This window comes from Humulus lupulus, chromosome 5 (assembly GCF_963169125.1).
Source record: "Humulus lupulus chromosome 5, drHumLupu1.1, whole genome shotgun sequence".
Classification (NCBI taxonomy): Eukaryota; Viridiplantae; Streptophyta; class Magnoliopsida; order Rosales; family Cannabaceae; genus Humulus; species Humulus lupulus.
Window position 1 is genome coordinate 219,064,948 of NC_084797.1, and position 13,000 is coordinate 219,077,947.

General features: G+C 39.9%; 1 protein-coding gene across 1 annotated transcript in view; it reads right to left on the reverse strand.

Annotated features, from left to right (window-relative positions):
• LOC133779956 (uncharacterized) overlaps window positions 1-12,588 on the reverse strand; it is a 101,365-nt gene extending 88,777 nt beyond the window's left edge. The window contains exons 1-2 of the mRNA XM_062219851.1: window positions 12,516-12,588; window positions 11,938-12,272 (exon numbers count right to left, since the gene is read on the reverse strand). Of these exons, the coding sequence (XP_062075835.1) occupies window positions 11,938-12,272; window positions 12,516-12,588 (408 nt within the window). The remainder of the gene's footprint in view (window positions 1-11,937; window positions 12,273-12,515) is intronic.
• Window positions 12,589-13,000: the final 412 nt, after the last annotated feature.

Consider the following 13,000-nt stretch of genomic DNA (forward strand, 5'->3'; position numbering starts at 1 on the left):
TCCATCGAGACATCGGACATACAACCGATGAGTGTCGACAGTTGAAAGATGAGATCGAAGGATTGATCTTGAGGGGATATTTCGAGCAATATGTAAGAAACCGAAACCCCAACCAGGCTTCCACCAGCCAAAGGGAAATAGCTATACCACCTGCCCAAAAAAATAACTCTTGACCTCGAGAGGATGAGCGAACCCCTCCGATTAATGGAGAGGATGTGATAACCATCTCGAGGGGACCTCATATCGCAGGAATGGGTAGGAATGCCTAGAAAAAGATATGTCAATGAGTTAAAAACTGGTGACGGTTCTCCCTACGAACCTGAACCTAGAGCTCTGAAACAACAAAGGGTTGAAACACAACCCATAACTTTTATTGAAGACGACGCCTCTCACGTACAGTTCCCTCATAATGACCCTTTGGTCATCACCCTTTAGCACGCGAACAAGAGGGTGTACCGAGTCCTAATTGACAATGGAAGCTCAGTGAATATCCTCTATAAGGCTACTTTAGAAAAGATGGGACTCGCGCTTCACAACCTAAAAGCCTGTGCAACTACATTGTACGACTTTTCAGAAGAAAGGATTGCTTGCATGGGATCCATCAAACTCCCAGTAACCTTGGGAGACTACCAAGTCTCTATGACCAAGATGATGGAGTTCTTCATGGTGGATCTCCCATCATCCTATAACGTACTGCTTAGGAGACCCGCCCTAGTAAGGCTGGGGGCAGTTTCGTCTGTTAAGCATCTAGCCATCATGTTCCCGACTTCTAGTGGCATCGGGACTCTAAAAGGGGACCAGCTCGCAGGGAGGGAATACTACAGTATTTTCGTTAGAGAGAAAAAGCAAACAAGTGCACAAGCACTTGTTGTGATTCAAAATAAGGATGGGACAATCTTCAAAATAGATGAAGAAATCAACCTTAGAGAAGAGGAGAGGGCTGACCTCGAGCCATTGGAAGAGCTCGAAGAGGTTAAGCTCGAAGAAGCTGACCCTCCAAAGACTGTGAAGGTGGGAAGAAACCTTCCTGAAAAAGTAAAATAACAATTAATTTTCTTCCTAAGGAGAAACCAGGATGTTTTCGCTTGGTCACATTCGGACATGGTAGGGATATGTTAGGAACGAATTTCCTAATACGCAGCGGAATGGTGGTGGGGTTGGCCCAGTGTACAACAACAATTTTGTAACATATTTAAACTACCTTTAAATATGCGGATCCATTAATATACATACATTAATCATAAGCAAGTTAAGGATAGAATTCATACCTCTTGAAGCCTATCAAGTGTCATTGCTATCTTTTCGTATTTAGAACGATCTTCCTATCCAAGCTGCTACCACGTACTCACACCAAGATCTTCCAAAGCGTTCTCTACACCTCAAGAAGTGTGTAGGCACTTAGAGAATGAATGATAGTTTATTTGTGATTCTACTTGATGTACTCAACACATGAGATCAAGAGAATAGGCCTGAGAATTGGTTCTTTATTTTTCATGGAGAGAAAACTACTGTTCTATTTTTCACAGAGTGAATAGACTGAGTTGTCTCAGATATCTGAATATTTTCTGATTAGTCATACTTAAAAGAAAATATTAAAATTTTAAAAATAAATCTGTAACCAACTTACAATTTACTTTTTAATTAATTAATTATTTTATTAATGAAAATATCCAGAAACCAATTTTTTTGAATTATCAATTAATTAATTAATTAATTAAATAAAAGTGAAAATCCTATCCCTGAAAAATAGCCCTACACGCCACACGTGTAGCATTCCTATTTTTAGGGATGTTGGTTTTTTCAATTTTTATTTAATTATTTATTCAAACTACTTTGTCAGATAAAATCTAACAACCTCATAACTAATTCAAATTAAATTAATTATCTTTTTAACTAATTATCAAATATAATTAATTATTTGAATAAATATTAATCTTTTAAATTTAAATCCAATTTGAACTTATCAGATTATTATCTCCCACTCAAATAAGGATATTTAATTAATTCTACCAATTAATTATTTCCAATATTTTCGAAAATAAATATTTAATTTATTATAATTTCGAAATTTATAATTAATTAGTTATTTAATTAAATTTTGAAATTATTTTAATTATTTAATATAATTTCAAAAATGATACAATAATTAAATATTAATTAATTTTGTTAACTACAACTAATTTGTAATTAATTAATTAATTACTATTATCATATAATTGCATATTTGGCCTGAAGAACAAATTTCTTCTTAAATATGTCTTTAAACTATTTTTCCCTTCATATCAACTCTTACCTTGAATAGTGTTGATAGAGCCGCTATGGGGACCTATGGACCTATAATTCCAAGCTCCAATAAATTTGAGATTATTAATTAAACTCCTTAATTAAATAATCTTAATTTATTAATCTCATGATTATTCCACTATAAATATGAGATTGCACTCTTATAATTATACACATTTCATTTACTGAGTACTTTATAATTATAAAGCGTACATTGATGTAATCATTGCGTACAAATTGATCCTCTAATAATGGTTCATAATTAATCGGTAATAAAATTACCATTTTACCCTTTTAATTATCTCTTGTTTCCTTAAGTACCATTGACTTTACTAGTGAAGGTTAATTCATAACTAAATTATGAATTTGAGCTCAATAACCTTTCAGTCCCAAAAGTCAACCCTTAAGAGAACCACCATTCAATCTCTTGCGAGAAGGCATAGATTCCATATCTGTATACAAGGTCCCCATCAATCTACATTAATGAGTTCCCAAAACAAAAGTTTCTAGCCTGATCATTCTGACAGGCCCTAACAAGTGAATCAAAGAACTCATATAACATAAACAGGAGTTCATAGTAACTTCAGGAATAAGATCTATTTGTATATGATCATCAGTTGATATATTTAATTAATACTTCGAAACGGTATTTAACTAAGTATTAATAAACATATCTGGTCCAGTTCTATATATTCTCTAATATATAAAGCACCTCCACTAAAGTGTCCTAGCACACTAGTGATCTGGATCTAGAAGTACTCATAATACTAGTGGACCGTACTTGTAGTAATTAATCTAAAGATCCCTTAACTTTATTTTACTGCGAACTATTCAAGTTCATTTATCTCAAACACAATCCTCCCGTACCAATACGTGTTTGAGATCACATATATGAAGTTGAATTTTCCTGATATTTACATAATATTATCACAGAATAATATAGTCCATAAAATATATGCATAACAAAATCAATTTATTTATTTATTTCATAAAACAATGTCTACTACATATGCTTTCAGGGCACATTTCCAATAGGATAAGCCCGAATGTAATGAGCCACGTGCTCAATATCGACAAAAGCTTCCCCCCGAAGCAACAAAAATGAAGACTCCTCGACGATGATAGAAAGAAAGCCTTGAAGGAAGAGGTTGACAGGTTAAAGGAAAATCGGTTCATACGAGATGCCTTCTATCCTGATTGGATCGCCAATTCGGTATTGGTCCTGATACCTAACGGAACGTGGCAAACTTGCATCGATTACTCTGACCTCGACAAGGCATGCCCAAAAGATTGCTTTCCCCTACCTCGGATTGATCAGCTCGTAGATGCCACAGCTGAGCACAGACTTATGTCATTCATGGACGCTTATTCTGGATATAACCAGATCGCCATGCATGCACCCAACCAAGAACATACGAACTTTGTAACCGATAAAGGGTTGTACTGTTACAATGTTATGCCCTTCGGGCTAAAAAATGCTGGAGCAACGTACCAAAGGCTTGTGAATAGGATGTTCTCCGAGCAGATAGGTAATAACATGGAAGTGTATGTTGATGATATATTAGTCAAATCTAAACATAACGATAACCATGTGGACGACCTCGAAGAATGCTTTGCCGTGCTACGGAAATACAACATGAAACTCAACCCCCAAAAATGCTTTTTTGGAGTATCGTCGGGGAGGTTTCTAGGCTTCATAGTGAACATGCGAGGAATAGAGGTTAATCCTGACAAGATCCAGGCGTTAATTGACATGCCCTCACCTCGAAAGCATACAAATGTCCAGTGCTTAATTGGACGGATGGCGGCGTTAAGTAGGTTTGTCTCTAAATCTGCAAACCGATGTCTTCCATTTTTCAACTTTTGAGAGGAGGCAAAAAATTCAAATGGACAGAGGAATGCGAGCTCGCATTCCAGAACCTAAAGAAATACCTCGCGGAACCTCCGATCTTGTCAAAATCTATCACATGAGAAGTCTTATACTTGTATCTCGCTACGACTGAGAACGCCATCAGTACTGTGCTCGACCGAGAAAACCAGAAGGTGCAAAATCCAGTGTACTATGCCAACAAGAGGTTATTGTGGGCAGAATTGAGATACCCAATAATGGAAAAACTGGCCTTTAGCCTGATCCACTCGTCTCAAAAGCTCCGACCTTACTTTCAAGCACACCCCATCCATGTGCTGACTGACCAACCGCTACGGCAAGTTTTGTCCAAACCAGAAGCCTCAGGCAGATTGTTAAAATGGGTTGTTGAGCTCGGGCAGTTCGAGATCACGTATCATCCAAGAACGACCATAAAAGGGCAGGCCCTGGCATACTTCATAGTGGAATGTACAGGAGTGTTTGATGACGAAGTTGTAACCCAAGCCCACAAGCTGTGGAAACTTTACGTTGATGGATCTACCAACGAAAATGGATCAGGGGCAGGGATTATATTAATCACTCCAACTGGAAGTCGATTTCACTCTACCTTGAGATTCAACTTTGAAGCATCTAACAATGAGGCTGAGTACGAAGCTCTATTGGCAGGACTCTGACTAGCCAAAGAACTCAAGGCCAAAGCAACACGTTGCTACAGTGATTCGCAGTTGGTGGTTAACCAAATCCTAGGAGAATATCAGGCTCGTGGCATGAAGATGGCCGCATATTTAGAAAAGGCGAAAGCAGCGCTCGAACATTTTGAGTTCTATACGATAGAGCAGGTTCCCCGAGAGAAAAACTCAAACGCGGACGCCCTAGCCAGACTTTCCATGTCCAACGAGGTCGATGCGCTAAATGTAGTACCTATTGAGCACCTTTCGACTCCTAGTATTAGCGAGCCTGAACAGAAAAATGTATGCATGATTGGCTCCGAACCAACCTGGATGACCCCAATAGTTAATTACCTCGAAACTTACATTCTCCTAGCAAAACAGAACAAGGCTCGAAAGCTGATGTATCAGATTCCCAGTTACACTATTGTGGAAGGAAGGTTATATCGGAGAGGATATTCTATGCCATTACTCCGATGTGTGACTCCACCCGAGGCCAAGAAAATCCTAGAAGAAATTCATGAAGGGTTTTGTGGAGACCACACTGGGGGGCATAGACTATCAAAGAAAATTATAAGACAAGGATACTTCTTGCCCACTATCAAAGCAAACGTATTCGAGTATGTCAAGAAATGCGATAAATGCCAGCGATTCGCTACAATTCTGCGAGCTCCTCCATCTAAGCTAACCATGATGACCTCCCCATGGCCATTTGCGATGTGGGGAATCGATCTTATAGGCTCGTTGCCAACCGGCAAAGGTGGAGTTAAGTATGCAGTGATCGCGGTCGATTATTTTACAAAATGAACCTAGGCCGAACCTCTGGCAATGATTACCTCGAAAAAAGTCTTGGACTTTGTGGTAAAAAACATCATCTGCCCGTATGGAATTCCAAGGAAAATAGTATCGGATAATGGTACTCAATTCGATAGTGAATTATTCATCCACTTTTGTGAAAAAAATGGGATAATAAAAAGCTTCTCCTCCATTTCCCATCCCCAACCAAATGGCCAAATCGAAGCAATAAATAAGAGTTCTATGAAAAATAAGTTGGAAGAAGCTAAGGGAAAATGGCCCGAGGAGTTGCGCCAAGTTTTTTGGGCATATCGAACTACAGCTCGCACTTCAACAAGACATACCCCTTTTTTCCTGGCATATGGATGCGAGGCCATGTTACCAATCGAGGTCAAATACCCACTATTAGCAGCCATGCTTATGATCAAGCCTCGAACCAATCCCAGCTCGAAGTAAGTCTGGACCTTGTTGAAGAAAGGTGAGATGAAGCTCAACTGAGAAATCCAGCATACCAATAGCGAGCTACCCGATATTTTAATAAAAAGGTTCGGGATAGGAAGTTCAGATTGGGAGACTTAGTGTTAAGGCGTGTGTTCCTAGCTACAAGGGACCTGGCTGCTGGCGTACTTGGGCTTAATTGGGAAGGACCTTACCAAATCAAGTCAGTTATCCGACCTGGCGTCTATAAGTTGGCGAGATTAAACGGAGAATTGGTACCACGATCTTGGAATGGCGAACATCTACGACCTTACTACCAATAGTGTAGGAATGATGTCTCGTGTAACCATGCTTGTCTATCTTTACAAAGTTTTTGTTAATAAAGTGTTAAATTTTGATTAAAAGTCATTTTTGTTTCAATGAGTTGTATTTTTTGCAAACTCTCTTAATTTAATAACCTATGATCTCACTCATAGGATATTAAGGGGGCATCAGTGGTATACATACCATTAGTTTGAAAAAAATAAATAACTCCAATATAGCATACACAAAAACTAACAAATGTCTGGACCAATAACCCGACATAGAAGTTAAAAGTGTATTCTAAAAATAAAGTGTCTAAATATAACCAGATACGCGAGCTAAGATAATTTGGACATAACCAGATTATTAAAAATAGTGTCTGGATATAACCAGATGCGCGAGCTAAGATTATTTGGACGAAACCAGATTATTAAAAATAAAGTGTCTGTATATGACTAGATACACGAACTAGTGTGATCTGGATATAACTAGATCAAAAATATTTAAGTGTATGGATTACGAACCAAACACGACCTAAATAGGTTTGGAAAAAACCAACTAAAATCGATCTACACAAGTGGGAAAAAGATAAACCTAGTGCAAGCTAAGTTGATACCGAGGCTGGAGTGTTTTGCAACAAAAAGTTTCAACCTCATAACCTCAAGGAACTGTCCGAGGAAGGGGAAAAGTGACTATAAAAAGAAAGATACAACTAAACTACTTAGCTTACATATCACTTAAGTACTTCCGAGTGCGTGGTAAAAGTAAGATCTGACCTTGACAAATAACGAGATCTGATATGGATATATCGAGCAAACTATGCGTGAATGCATCAAACCTCGAGCTTAAATCCAACATATATTTGTATAAAATAAACCAACATAAAAGAAAAAATATAATATATATTGCTTAAAATATTTCAATCTGAGAGATGTAAAACAAAAATATTAATGTAAAGTCGAACATGGTATTAAAAATATCAAATGTAAATAGCTCTTTTACGAGCTATAAATTATTTTTGCCCCAAGGGCATGAAAAAGAAAGGCTCTAAACTATTACAAATTTTTTTAAATGGGACGCAGCCCATGATCGAGATCTAGGAAGCATGAGCATCTCCCTTGACAGCACCTGACCCTTCCTTAGCCTTCTCAGCATCCTCCTTAGCCTTCTCAGCATCCTCTTGAGCAGCTTCCTCCGCCTCTAGCCGAGCTTGCCATTTGACCAGAAGCTCGTCCTCAAAGGTGCCCAAGAAGCTCGTGTCGAGATCGACGTTGTTAGCCCAAATCCTGTACATGGCCATATCAACTGCCCGATCCTTCCTTTGCTTAAACTCTTCAAGAAGACGAGCCTTTTCACCCTCCATTATCTCGAAGGTGGCCTGTTTCTCCTCCTCAAGCTTAGCGTTCAGCTTCTCAATCTCCTCAACCTTGGAGCTCTTCTCTTTGAGCTCGACATTTAGTTTCTCAAGCTCCTAAACCCTGGAAATCATCTCTTTAAGCTCAGCCTCCAGCTTTGACTTTGCAGCTTTGAACTCGTCAGCGAGCTTAAGCTGGAGATCCTTTGACTCCTGAGCATAGGACATGCTCGCATGAACCTCGTTGTTTAGCTTGTAATTTAGCTGAGCAACTGCAGCAAGGGCCTAACACACAAACAAATCAAGTTAGAATGCACTCTAAGTAAAATTACAATAAATAACGAAGAGAAATTACCGAGGAGATGAGCTCGGTACTCTTGTCATAAAGAACGTGGGAGTCCCGAGCATTGACCAAGAACTGCCATTGAGGAGCCCCAAGACTGCTGAAGCTTTGGCCAACTCGAGACAGGACGTCCGAGCCGAGAGTGGCTCCGTGAGTCCCAGCAGCATTGTTGATAACATACTCATCAGAATGAGTAGAAATCGACAACAGGCACCCCCAAGTGGGAGTTGGTTTCTACGGAGCTGGGGCGATCGTTGGAAGGATCTAGACAACAGGAGGCAGAGAAGGAGCATCTGTCGCAGGAATGTCAACCTAGGGAGTGGAGTTTGCGACTGGGCTCGGAACAAGAGGAGCTGGAGGAGGAGGAGTCACCTCGACTAGTTTTTTGTGAGGCCCTCGGGCGTTTGCTCTGCTTAGCTCCCGAACAGCTATTGAGCATATTCTCGAGATCAGAGTCCATAGTGCCTGCATGATCAAATCACATTAGAAAATGAGCTTAAAATGCTAAAGCAAGCGTAAGGTAGACAATTAAGGAAACAAAGACAAGTGACAAGAAAACTAACTAGAACTCTCCCCCGAGCTCGTGCTCGGGGACCAGGAAATCCCCCTATCTTCAGAGGAGGCTGGGGGAGTCCCTTCCCTATACATGGAAGTTTACCTCGAAAGGTCCCTATAGTCGTTTGTTTTGTATTGGACGGCTATCCCATCCCAAACTTCATTCAGACTATACATTGTTTGGTATCTCCCCAGCCAGCTATCAAACCTATGGACCCTATCATCTACCCAAGACCATACATAAAAGTTATCCCTATCATCCAGGAGTAAGATCAGGGTGTCGGGTCTATGTTTAAGAAGGGAATGAGACCACAAGGCTGAGCTGAGAATGACCTTACCTCTGTCACTCAAGCTCGAGGCCTCGTCGTTGGCGTCATTCCCTGAACACGGACTCATGTGACAACAAGCTAGAGATCGTTCTTTCGAGCTTCACCTCGGAGGAAGCTTATCAGTGGGGACTGGCACATGCTCCCACTTGGTGTACTTCCAGTAGGCGGTATCGTCTGTTGATTGGCCCTACTCGAGAAGACCACAAGCTCGAAGCTTATCTTCATGAAGAAGATAAGACAAGGAGCACCTACCGTATGGAAGCTGAAGCAGGGTTTCTTTGTGCTCATTCATTGTGTACATAGGAGTAGGATGGTGATATTTGGTTGAAGAATCGAATACATTATGATTGGTTCGAGCCTAAATGAAAGTCGAGCACGAAAGGAAAGAGGATCATATACTTAAGAATTCGTCAGGATGAATAAAATTTTGAAGGAGCTAGGCTGTCTGTCCAAAAGAACGCCAACTTGATGTTAGGAGGATGGTTGGGCATGTTCTCGAAGATGTTCCTCCCCTTGGGATAGCTCGACAAATAGTAGAATCCATCTCATCCCTAAGCTTGGGAGAGGTTGCTCTTCAGACAAAAGAGATACAGGATCTCTCTTGGCAAAGGTCCTTCCCACTTCAGTTCCTGGTATAATGACCTTAGGGCTAACAAGACCCTGTAGGAGTTAGTCTGGAGCTGGAAGGGCGCGAGCCCAAAAAAATCAAGAAAGTCCTTTAAAAAGGACTTCAAGGGCAATAATGCCCCTGCCTTCATATGCTCGTGGCTCCAAGTCACGAGCTTCAGCTTGTTGTCGGGACGGCCGTCTCCCAGGGCGTAGCAGCTCCGTTCATTTGAGGTAGGAGCTCGACACCTCAGCAAGCCTGACAATCCTAAGTTGTGGCGAGCTAGGATGTTGGTGATTTGTCCTAACAAAGAAACCAAGCTCCAATAATGCTCGGCCTCGAAGAATTCCCCCCTTGAGGTGGGAATGGTAGTCGGCTGTGAGGTGGATGGACGCACTATAACAAAAAAGGCCATTTGCGTCAGTTTACCACTGTCACAGTTGAGTTTTTGCGTCAGTGTACTATGTGACGCAATTGCCCATGACGCAAACCAGAGTGTCATTTGTGTCAGTGGGGCACTGCCACAAACTGGCATTTGTGGCAGTGCACCAAATCATCGAGGAAGCTACATATAATTAAAAAAGTTAATAAACTATTAAATTTCAAGTTAAACTAAATAAACTAAGATTATAAACACCATTGTACCTCATATATAATGCTAGCTCAGTCTGTCCAATCATCTCATAGTTGCACAAGTGGAGGATATCATCTTTCCCTAATAGAGCGATAGTTTCGAATCCAAATACCCTTTCAACAATTGGAATCTCTACCACACGGTCAGCTTGCCATTTATCAATAAACTTCACAAAACACCTCAATATTTTTGTGATAGGCACTTCTGTAGGCTCCTGTGTCAATGCCTCTATTCTTTTCTTTGATTGTCTTGGTTGTTGAGTAGAGGGTGCAAGTGGCTCTTTCGTTTGTTGATTAGTAAGAACCCAATGTTTTGGCCATCCAACATCATACCCAACTGCTTGTCCAACCAATGTATAACCTTCCATTGTAAGCGGATATGGTAAACTAGCATTCTCTTGAATGGCTACCTCAACTCTGACACGATAATTTCCAGGAGGCAGTTGAACGCTATGTATTTCTGTGCAACAGGTACTTACAAGTTTCCCCTCTGCAACTATATTTTGTGTCGAACCAAGACACAACTTACAATTAATCTGTTACATTCCAAATAATCTGTTAGACTTTTCGATAAACTAGTTTATTTTTACTGTATCAAATATATGCAATAATGAATTAATAAGAAACTATTACCTCCTCAGGAAAATTTGATTGTGGTGGTGGGGGAGCACATGGTGCCTGCGTCGGTGGTGGAGGAGCAAGTGGTAGCTGTGAGGGTGGTCGGTGAGCATATGATGTCCATGTCGGTGGTGGCGGAGCATGTTGTGCCTGTGTCGGTGGTGGAGGGGCATATGGTGCGTGTGGTGTGTTTGAGGCTCCTCCTACACCCAAACCAGATGCATTTGATGATCCAAATGCACCGCTCTGTTGAGATGCAATATGCGCCATCAACTGGTTTAACTTTTCCTCCTGTTGACGTGCCCTTTCTTCAGATTGACGCCATTTCTCTTCAAGGTCTTTATAACGAGCATCTTCCACACCTTTTTGTTTGTGATTGAATCTTTTTGGCGGTGGGACATGAAAAAATTGACGGGGAGCGACATGTGCACCGACCCCCCTAACACGTCCTCCATGCTCTGGAGTGCCTAATGCCATTGTTAGTATATCGTTTGAACCTTCCTCCACCAACTCGCCTTCTGCTACTTTTTGCCTGTATTCCGCCTATATACATAGTAAATAAATTGATTAGAATTTAACACACAGATTAACCATTACAATTATTTTAAAAAATTGAAGAACACTTACAATCTTATTGACCACATCTCGAGCTTCTTCATCAATAACTTCTCAATTCTTTTTCATCCGTGCCCGTGTCCACATCTCAGCTTTGTCATATTCGGTCAACTCATGACCCAATTCCTCTTCCATTTTTTGCTCTACCAATGCATAACCACCACGCCCTGAGTGATGTGGATACTTGTTCTGAGCCCGAGCATTTTGTTTTTGTTTTCTCATCTCTTCCCAGTCTGGGGTTAGTCTTTTTGCAACAAAATTCTTCCAATCTTCCGGTTTGTAATACTCGATGTACTCTGATGGCGGCTTGGCAAGAAGCTCAGGAGCTACATTCTTATATACATATATAAGATCTTTTGTTAGTCTTGTTTTCCAATTTCTCCATGTTTTTCCTGCTTCTTTGAGGACATCTGTTTTAGAAGAATTTGGAAGTTTGAACGTTTCCTGCACAAACAAACCCAAAAATATTAAACTTTTTTCAATATATTAATTCATTATGATAAATTTAATAGTCAATATTATAGGTTACCTGTATTTGATCCCATAAAGTCTCTTTTTTATCCTTTGGCATTTGTTTCCAATTGTCGATATCTAAAGGAAGGGTTGTGCGTGATAGAAGACCGATGGTGCTGTTCATCTTGATCCCCCCTTTTCCCATCGCTCGGCCAAAACGATTGTACTCGACCTCATAATTGCGACCCTCACTTCTTGCTTTGAATACATCACTACAGTTTGATTTACCCCTATATTTCTTATCTTGTGTATTTGTTGGTGCGGTAGGATTAATCCCCTCTAGACCATTACCATGATCATCAACAAACGGATCGCCATCTTCATCATATGATGGATCCATAATCAATGTACCTGCAATTAAGTAAACAAAAATATTATCTGGTATAAACTTCACAAAATACATAAAAACAAAATCATAAAATTAATATATATACCTTTAATTTTCTACCCACAACCCTTCACCATTCTCGCGTATATAGTCATCATCATTGTCAATGGTGACATCAATAGGCGGTGAATCAATGGTAAACGTTTCTTGTTCAAGTATAATGTCATCGCTCCCAGACTCTTTGATCAGATAATCTTTCGGTTGACTTGTTAGGACAACTGACCATCGAGCATCTACTGGATCACTCACATAAAATACTTGCTTGTCTTGTGATGCCATTATAAAGCGGTCAGATTTATGTCCTATTCGATTTAAGTCCACCAGTGTGAATCCTAAGTCATCTGTTTTGACCCCATTATCACTTTTCACCCAATCACACAAGAAGACTGGAATTCGAATAGTCACATAATCTAGTTCCCAAATTTCTTTGATCACCCCATAAAATGTCATATCACAATTTATGGGATTTTTATCTTTGGAACTAGATATTTGAAAAGTCTAGGCGATAATAGTAACACCACTATTTTGTGTCTTTCTAATATTATCACGTTCTACGGTGTTGAATTGAATACCGTGAATATAATAGCATTGATACTTAATTACGCTCATTGAAGGACCTCGTGCTATCCATTTTAGTGTTTCAGACACTTTGTTTGTGGTGTTAATCAGAACCTAGAATACAATAAAATAA